This window comes from Nuphar pumila, chromosome 7 (assembly GCF_984573655.1).
Source record: "Nuphar pumila chromosome 7, dmNupPumi1.hap1.1, whole genome shotgun sequence".
NCBI lineage: Eukaryota > Viridiplantae > Streptophyta > Magnoliopsida > Nymphaeales > Nymphaeaceae > Nuphar > Nuphar pumila.
This window is the reverse complement of record NC_143255.1, coordinates 30,815,474-30,825,067: the sequence shown is the minus strand read 5'-3', so window position 1 is coordinate 30,825,067 and position 9,594 is coordinate 30,815,474. Positions and strand designations below refer to the sequence as shown.

Sequence of the window (9,594 nt, the reverse complement as noted above, 5' to 3'; positions counted from 1 at the left end):
TTTTTGAAAAACTAGAAATTGCCGATAAAAACGTTTGTCACAATGGTCTAAACGGGCAGGTCCATCATACTACCAACGGTTGGTTTCTATCAAGGTCAAGTTGCTCCTCCCCTCCTCTTGGATCCACAAAGATCAATCGGATTTTGGACATGGATCTAAAGCAGGATTAGCCACAATCCGACTCAAAACCAACCCGTTTCAACCCTTGTTAAAAATTGGTATTTACGTGATAGAAAATGATACATCGCGTATTCCAAAAACAAGTTCCATCTATTTGACTGCCACGTTGAATAGCGTATCACTTTTATCCTACAAATATCCTTCAAAAGAAGGCTCGCTCTTACAGCACCCCCAAAAACTTGTGCAATCTGGCAGCAGATTTCTTAATGAACTTGATCTTTGGATTTAACATAGAGTCTTTAAGTTTTTTGCTAGAAGCCACGAGGCACGGTCATCCCACAAAAGCGCTCCAGCGGCTAGGGTTTCGCCTTCGCCCCTCTTTCCTCCAGATCGCTTCCCCGCCGGTGACTTTCCGACGACCTTCCCGACCTACTGTCCTCAATTCCCGTCCTTTTTTCGCCGGATTCCGGTGTCACTATGGCCGGAAGAAGTTTGTCCGAGGAGAGGAGCCGGCCGGAATCCGAAGAGGAGGAGAAGAGGAAGAAGAAGGAGAAAAGGACGAAGAAGAAGAGGATTGTGATTTCGTTGTGCAGCAGCGACGATGACGACGACGACGACGACGCCGCCGCCGCCGCCAAAGATAGGGAGGCGAACGAGGATCTGACGGTGGAGATCCTCAAGAAGGCGGAGCCGAGGATGCGGCCGACGGAGGAGACGGTGCGGAACCTGACTGTCGGCGACTCGCCGAACTTGTCGGCCGTCGTCGACGTCTCGTCGTCGGAGGGCGTCGACGTCGTCGACGGGGCGGCGATCGCCGGCGAGAATACGAATCTGAAGAGGAGGAGGACGAAGGAGGGGAGGAAGATGATTGAGAGGACGAAGAAGGAAGAGGAAGTCGAGGCGGGAGTCGGAGGCGGGAAACTGGTTCTCTCTCTCTCTCTCTCTCTCTCTCTCTCTCCGCGCGCGTGCGCGTGTGTGGAGTGCTGTAATTTATAACTCAGGTGTTTGGATGAACGAGTGAACGTGCAGTTGCAATTCCTGCTCAGAGACTACAGGTTACCCCGTAGGCAAAATGCGAGCTTTGCAGCATTACTATTAATCCTAAGTCCGCTGCAACTCATTAGCGTCTTCGGAGCTTATTTCGGTTCCCAAACGGTTGCCCGATGTTTTTCCGAGAGAATCTATGGGTTTTGTACAATTGCTTAGCGTTGTGCCGCTTCTTATGTATTTTTGGGGTGTTTTGAATGATGAAATTGGGGATTCTTATTCGTGACAGAGATTTTCTCTTCTTATCGTAGACTGTAGACGAGATTTTGGAGGTTTCAGAATCCCCTGAAGCCGTGGCGGGGGGCTTTGCGATATCGGACAACACTGTATTGCGGAAACTCCTGGTAAGTTGAACTATTTTTGAAGCGATTTCACAAGGATTGAAAAAAAAACTAGATTTTCCGGGTGTTGTCTGAATGTCTATGTGCAAAGTTACTCTTCAGCCTTGCAAACTTACTATATGTATATATTCAGCGTGGGCCTCGGTATTTCGATCCTCCCGAGGAGTCTTGGGGAGCTTGTTATACTTGTGGTGAAGTGGGTCATGCCGCGTCGAAGTGCTTGTTGAAGAAGCAGAAGAAACCGTGTTACATCTGCGGGAAGTTCGGTCATGCGGCCAAGTCATGTTCTGAAGTACGCAATTTTTTATGTTCTATGGGTTGTCTTGCTAAGGCTTTCGAATGCATGTTATCTTTAGTATGATGCCTGCAATAAATTTTTTCACTAGAATGCACATCATAGTCTAATATGGTATGTTTATATTGTCTTGCTTCCCTCCCGTTCAATTTCTTAGTCCAATATGTTTTCCATACTGTGTGTATTCTATGCATGTTCTGAGCGTGCAGTTTTGTGCACATTACATTTTGGTTTTGGAATGATGTGTTTCATGCAGATGCGTGCATGTTTTATATGCAAAAGAACGGGTCACCGCGCAAGGAAGTGCTTGCAAAAGCACAGCATCGATAAAGATACTTCGAGTTTGAGGTGCTGTCTGCGTTGTGGAAATCCCGGGCATGACATGTCAACATGTAAAAATGATTATGACCTGGATGATTTGAAGGTCTTTATTTTGTCATTTACTGTTCATATATTTTGTTTGCCTTGAATAAGAAATGTGATCTAAGTTGGGATTTATGTTAATTAATGTTTTAAGTAATTTTCACGCTGACAGGAGATACAATGTTATGTCTGCAAACAATATGGTCATCTGTGTTGTGTTGATTTTGTTAATACTGGCCCAAGAGTGGTTTCTTGTTACAAGTGTGGTCAGATAGGTCACACTGGTTCGGTAAGTGGAGCTCACATCATGGCTAATGAAAGTTGCCCGTATTTCCTGAATATTAAGTCAGAAAAACTTGTGCAATTTCCTCTAATAGGGGTGTGCAAGAGATAGGAGTGGAAAGGGATCAGCATTATGCTATAAATGTGGAGAAGAGGGACATTTAGCACGGGGTTGCAATAGACTTGATCAGGTTTGACATCATACGTGCAATTACCTGTATCTTTGACATACTTGTATAATTTAGGTATGATATCTTTTATCTAAAGTTGCTAACTGAGCCAACCTTCTTGTAGTATGACCAAAGGTTCTCTGAACCATCAACACCTCAATGTCTTCCAGCAGAAGATTCTGATTTTTTGGGATTTAGATCAATACCCCATGATTATGGTCAATCTCAGGGGACAGAGCGCTTGCTAGATCAGGAGGGTGCCGGTTTTACTACTGGGAAGTTCAGGCGAAAAAATGGCTGGATAACAAATGTGGGAGGTGGTTTACCTACTAGAGGTGTCAATGTGAGTGACTGGGAATCTCCTAGGACACCAGTTGAAAAGGGGCAGAGGAATTCTGGTTTCCGTTCTCATCGATCTCATTCAAGTTACATCCCAGCTTTCAGGAATTCCAATTTTAGATCTGGTGGATCACATTCAAGTCATATCCCAGCTTTTAGTAACCAGAGGTTTTCATCTGATGCATCTAGTTCATGGAAGCCTCGTCAACATACTAAACATGCACATCCAAATTTCAGTAATTCAAGATAAGGTCTTTTTTTAGTAATGATAGAATGCTCCCAGAGCACCTACTCCCTGATTACAACCATTGGATCAGTTAAGATCCAACAGTTATAAATAGAGTTAAATATTGCGTGTCTTCCTTTATTTTCTGGAAACTAAAAGCAAATTGAAAGAGGTGGAGGACGGTTTCCAACATTGAAAATTAAATGAGCTCTTGGCTTTTGGTCTCTCCCTCTCTATCTCCATGCATTAATGTGTGAATGATTGACATGGATGCATGGTATACTCACACAAGTATGTACGCATGCCATTGTGATAGAGGTCTTAGAAAGATAAAACAGAGTCGGCATAGGTTTTGTCAACCTGTACATCGCATGTATGATAGAGCGGCATCCATGGAGTGGACTTGTTTTTTGTCATGTACATTATTTCAGTTCATCCATGACATATGCATGGCATGCTTATATAGGTATTTAGTAGAGTTACCTGAAGCTTCTTAGATAGGTGAGGAAGCCCATTTCCTAGAAACTTGCTTCTGAAATGCAATACTCTCTTCCAAAACATGATGAGAATCTCGATTCTCCTATGCTTTCCACACTCTTTATTTATTATTCTTATATGTTCTCACACTCTACTTTTCATGTTTTTTATGTGTTTCCTCTCACTCTTTTCACTCACTTTTATGTGTTTTCTATAAATTGGTAGTCATCATTTTTAGATTTTGTTAAAAATTTAATTCTTATACTAAAAAATTGGGAAATTTTGAGAATAGTCACTTTTATTTTAGTTTTTATTTGTGTTTCATTTTGATTCTCATTCATTTCTTATATTTCTTCTTTTCATTCCTCGCTTCCTGCGTACATTTTAAAATGCATCTCTTCTCGCTTCCTCTTGCCTATCATTTTCCTCTTCGGCTTCCTAGTCTTGCAACCTTGGTATTTACACATGCCATTGTTAGAGGTACTTCAGAAAGATAATATGAGTTATGCATGGGTTTTCCAATGTACATAGCATGCATGATATAGCACCGTCCATGAGCATGCACTATAGAGCATGTCCATGGGGACCACTTGTTTTTATCCATGGTAGTTTCACCCATGGTCCTTCATCATGTGCACATGAGAGGAAAGAGAGATTTACAAAAAGAGCACCGTCCGTGAATGCATGAGAGTAAAGAGAAAGGGAGACTTACCCAAAAATTAATAACTCATTTAATGTTCAGCTTTGGAAACCGCCTCTCCCTCTCATTTGTTTTAGTTTCCAACAACAGTAATGAAATACGTGCAATATTTAACTCATCACCCTTGGATTGTAATCAAGGAGTAGGTGCTCCGGGAGCACCCTATCATTACTGTTTTTTTGTCAATTTTTGCTGAGAAAGATGACTACAGGCTGGTTGTAGCTGGTTTTGGTGTAACAGTGTCTCTTCGCAAGCCTATTGCAGAAAGCTCTAAGAGTTGCTCATCAGAACACTGGTTCATAAGTAATGCTGATGCTGAGCTTCTCAGTACCTCGTGATTCAGTAAGTGTTTCATTATTGGCGCCCACTTCTTATTGGTGTTATATCATGATTCTTGCTTTTTATCCTTTATGCATTTTTCATCTTAATTCTCTGTTAAATTTCCTTAGGCCCTGTTTGGATGACGGGGGCAAAACCTGGTTTGCAAAAAACAAGTTATGCCTAAAAACCTGGTTTCTATTCATGACTGTTTGGATGACCAAAATCTGCTTTTCAGATTTTTGGTCACCAAAAACTAAAAAAGAAAAAGAAAAAAAAAAGAAAAAATACGGCTGGCCATTTTCAGGCCAATGGCCGTCCAACCATGAACAAAGAAAAAAAACGCATTTTGCTGGGGCGGTTGTTTTTGTGTTTAACCAAGTTTTGGCCAAAACCTGGTTTTCGCTTACCTATAACAGTGTTTGTTAGACTCTACCTTTTATTTCATTTATATCTCCTGTATATTTTGATATGTTTTTTGTGTAAAGGTAATTTGCATCTTTTGCCTGAGTTACCTTGTGGTGCTTCTAGGAACTTTTTGCCACTTTTGTGCAATAGTAAGAAGAAGGTTTAGATTTTGGTTATTGATGCTTTCATGCCTGATACGAGAGCCTAGGATTTTTGTTCTAGAATTTCTCTTTGCGCTCATGATACTAGAGCCTAGGATTTTTGTTCTAGAATTTCTATCTTGGTCAGGTTATATAGTCCATATCCTGACTTGTTTTTGCATCTGTTTGTCGTATCTTGCTTATGCTGTCAACATCATGAGCCGATCATCATTTTCCAATAGAACACTGGAGAAATATTGGAAGTTCCCCTTGTTTGGCTCGATAATCATCTGATCAAATCACAATGAGATTGAGGCATCTAAGTGCTACATTATTTTCTTTCGTTGTCTCTCTTATCTGACAGTAGAAATCCTTCTTTTCGTGGTTACTTTTGTGCTAGAGTAGTTTAGTATCATGCACTACCCCTTGAAGTTTGGCATGCAGGTTTGCAAAGTTAAATGGACTCCTCCGTGTTGTCTTGTATAGTGTTTCTTTTTCAGGCATTTTGGGAGTGTTTGCTCGTCACTGAGAGCTGGAGCTTTCAGTGGAAACACATACCCGCTGATGCATTTCCGCTGGGCCCACAGTGGCTAAACAAACATTGGGTTCGATTTTCGCGAGAAAAGGGTGCCCAAAATTAACGGTGCCCCCTTTATGTACAAAACGAGTTCTCTTTAGATACCCTACCAGTCCTTGATGCTTTAGTTATTTTGTGCAATAAGTTTATTAAATGAGTATAATCATCTGATCACTTTTTGAATCCCATTCTCATCCTACTTCATTTTAGAAATCCCTGAAACCCTATTTAGGAAGAGACTGCAGCATTTGCTTGCAGGCATGCATGCGTCTGGAAAAGTTTCAGGATGTCTACAGTCAAAATATATGAGCCTGTGATGTTTATTTGCTCCAACCCTTTCATGGGGGTTAAAAACTTGATGCATTTTATTATGTTGGTCTCTCTCTCTCTCTCTGTGTGTGTGTGTATATATATATATATATATATATATATATATATATATGGTACTAATGAAGGTAAGGAATTAATGAGCTAGAAATCATAGGTGCAAGATGTGTTCGGCATGGTTCCTTTGCTAAGGATCAAGCCTTGATCATTTTTTTTATGTAAAAATGTGATCTTTTGAGTTATGAAATTTTGGCACATTGTTGCTGTTGATTTTTTGACCTTTTTAAAAACCTAATTACTTGTCATAATCACATGATTCAAAACATGTTTCCTACCAAACAAACCATGTGGATCACATCCGGAATATTTGATCTACAAAAGATTGTAATTTTTTGAAAGAGTGATTTCTACTCATTTCCTTAACTTCATTATTAGCATATATTTACCTATATATATATAAATATTATATATATATATATATATATATATATATATAAAATGAAGCTACACTGCTAACTTACTGAGATGACTAGCCAACAGAGATTGATGATTCAATCTATTTTTGACAACTAATCCTTGCTCAAGTTCCTTGCAGATCCTTGAATCATCGCTGAGAAGCCAGTTCGAGTTATGAAACCAGGGTCGGTTATAACTAGGTGTACACTTCACGGGATAACAATTTTAGTTATCTAGAAGGCTGAGCTTCTCTAACAGGAGTTCATAAGCAGAAACTGCACATCGATTCTCAATGTAAGGTTATTGTAACCATGGTAATTACCTGGAGAGAAGAAAAGTTAGTTTGTGAATGAAATAAGATCTTTGTTTTTTGGTTCAGAAATTTGCAATGTATGGTTGTCTACCTCGCTGTATAGTTGATTGCATTGTGGGCCAAAATCCAGATATGCACAAATATGCTAATCTCAATGTTTGTGTAATGAGAATTGGTGGAATTGGCCAAGCCCCACTCTAATTCATCTCAACTTTTTTCCTTGTAACACTCTTCAAGCGATCATTCATTTGATTCGGGAGATAGACTTACATCTGCTATTTCACAGTCAATCAATCTAGTTTTTCAAGATAAGACTAAAGAACACCACCGCTGTGGAAACATGCATAATCAATGTCTGATGAGCTCAATCAAGGCAGTCGTAAATCAGCTAGACGTAGATGCACACGAAAGCACCTGCCGTGGGGGATGTATTAAGACTGACTGGATCATTGTACTCATTAAGGGTTTGGGTTTGGACCCAAAACCCATGTAATTATCCCAAAGTCATTGCACTATTTGTATTGGGTCTGGATCTAATGTAGCATAATGTAATATCCAGACCTAACCTGTTTTCAATATAAATATAACATATAGGTAGGGCACCATCCTTGTTGTTGAGGATCGTACCTCTCGTTGCTGCAGCCTCTCCCTCTCTCTCTCTCTCTCACACACACACATACACACAGGCGTCTTCTCCCTCCTTAGCATCAACCCAACGTTGGTGGACACATTCTTACATGGTATCAAAGCGAGATTGCATCTGACTGCAGTTCAAGGGCGTGAATCCGATTTCAGAAAGTGTCTCGAGAGATTCGTCCTTTGTTCCAGGTTAGTAAAACCCAAAAAAAAAATCTTCCGTTTTGGCTATCGTTTCTCTCTATTTCCTCCATCAACGTTCCTTCTTTCAAAACAGATATCGATTCTTCCATCTGATTTATTGGATCTGCCTATCGTTTCTCTCTGTTTCCTCCGTCAAAGTTCCTTCTTTCAAAACAGATTTTTAATTTCGATTCTTCCATCTGATTTATTGGATCTGCTTCTCTTCTTATGGATTCTTTATTTCAATTCAATCTTTGGATTTCCTGATCTGATTTTGTTCCAGATCTGTTTCTCCTCTTCCTATTGCAAAAATTTTTTTACCCACCTTCATCATTGATTCCAGATCTGATTGGTGCAAACTCTCTCTCATTAACATCAGTTCTGACGTGAATAGTCATCTTATAGAACTTATTGATTTTCAAACGTGTATACCCAATTTTTGTCAGACTTGACGTTACATTTTTGGAGTCTGCGATAGATCTGTCGAGACTCTGACCAGTACAAATCGTGCAGTCCACTAACGGTATTAGAGAAACAATGACTCTTAAAAAAAAGTGGTTGTGAACTCCGTTTGTTTCTCTAACTTGTGGGACTGTCTTGCTGATATATTTTTCACTATTCTCTTCAATTCCATTTATCCTTATTCTTTTCATGGATTTTCCTTCTCTTCTATCTAGCTTCCTTGGTCAACTTATTTTCGAGAAACTCACCAACTTGAATTACTTAACTTGGAAGAGGCAAATATTGCCTTTTATTAGGAGTTTGGATCTCTCTGGATATCTTGATGGATCTGTCCCTACATCACCAGAGTTTGTTTGCAAGAGGAGAGATGATAAATAGGATGTTTCCAACAAATTGGTTCGTAATCCAGAATTCACAATATGAAGGAGAAAGGATTAGGCGGTTGTGGTATTTATTATCTTTACTCTTTCTCAAGAGGTATTAGTGGGCATTCCCGATGAATGCTCCACTATGGAGCTATGGCAGAGATTGACACAAACCTATTCACAGATTTCAGAGGCTAGAATCCTACATTTGAAGAAAGAATTTCAGCTCTTAAAAAAGGAAAACTTGTCAGTTACAGAGTACATGAACAAAGTCAAGACCATCACTGATCAACTAGCCATGGTGAGTTGTGAAGTTTCTGACAAAGAAAAAGTTCAATAGGCACTAAACGATCTTAGATCTGATTAGCATATGCTGGTCACATCCCTCCTATGCCTTCTTTACCAAGTTTTGAGGATCTTCGCGCGAAGTTATTACAGTACGAAGTTACCATTCGAGGAGAAGAGATGCACTCCAGTCACCAATGATGTATTGGTTACAGGGATGATGACAGGACGAGGACGTTAAGGTTTTCGAGGTGGACGTGGATAAGGAAGGAATAATCAAGGAGGATAAGGATTGTTACCCATGCCCAACGTGTCACCTAATTCTTTCCCAGGGAATCAGAGCTCCAGAAACATACCAACATATTTTCAATGCAACAAAAAGGGGCACATCAAAGCTAATTGTTTGTACAATCCACAGAATAAGGGAAAATTCAATGGTGCAAGATCCTATCACAGAGGAAAAATATGAGAAGACTCGAAGGATGATGAAAAAGATAATGTGAAGAATCTTCTGATATCTGCTCTTTCAAGTTTAAGCTTTAAGCAGAATGAGCAAGGAACCTGGTACATTGATTCTGGGGCTGCAACACATGTGACAGGTGATGTCGGTAAGATTTTAAAACCTGCTCCTTATCGTGAAAATTTCATATTAAAACTGGAGATGATAATCTTCACTCTATATCTCATACTGGAAATGTTAACCTTTCACTCCCTAATTCTTCTCTAAATTTGTCCAATGTCTATCATTCTCCAAGTATTGTCAA

General features: G+C 39.9%; 1 protein-coding gene across 2 annotated transcripts; it reads left to right on the top strand.

Moving 5' to 3' along the window:
- Positions 1–498: 498 nt before the first annotated feature.
- Positions 499–6,968, top strand: LOC149831747 (uncharacterized). Of its 2 annotated transcripts, none has more exons than XM_090014102.1 (8): positions 499–1,044; positions 1,419–1,511; positions 1,642–1,800; positions 2,060–2,227; positions 2,339–2,455; positions 2,544–2,639; positions 2,743–4,702; positions 6,726–6,968. In XM_090014102.1, the coding sequence occupies exons 1-7, from the start codon at positions 598–600 to the stop codon at positions 3,205–3,207; spliced, it is 1,545 nt and encodes a 514-aa protein (XP_089870228.1). In that variant the 5' UTR covers positions 499–597; the 3' UTR covers positions 3,208–4,702; positions 6,726–6,968. The 2 variants fall into 2 exon arrangements, with proteins under 2 accessions (XP_089870228.1, XP_089870229.1); XM_090014103.1 differs by having other exon boundaries at positions 6,716–6,968.
- The last annotated feature ends 2,626 nt before the right edge of the window (positions 6,969–9,594 follow it).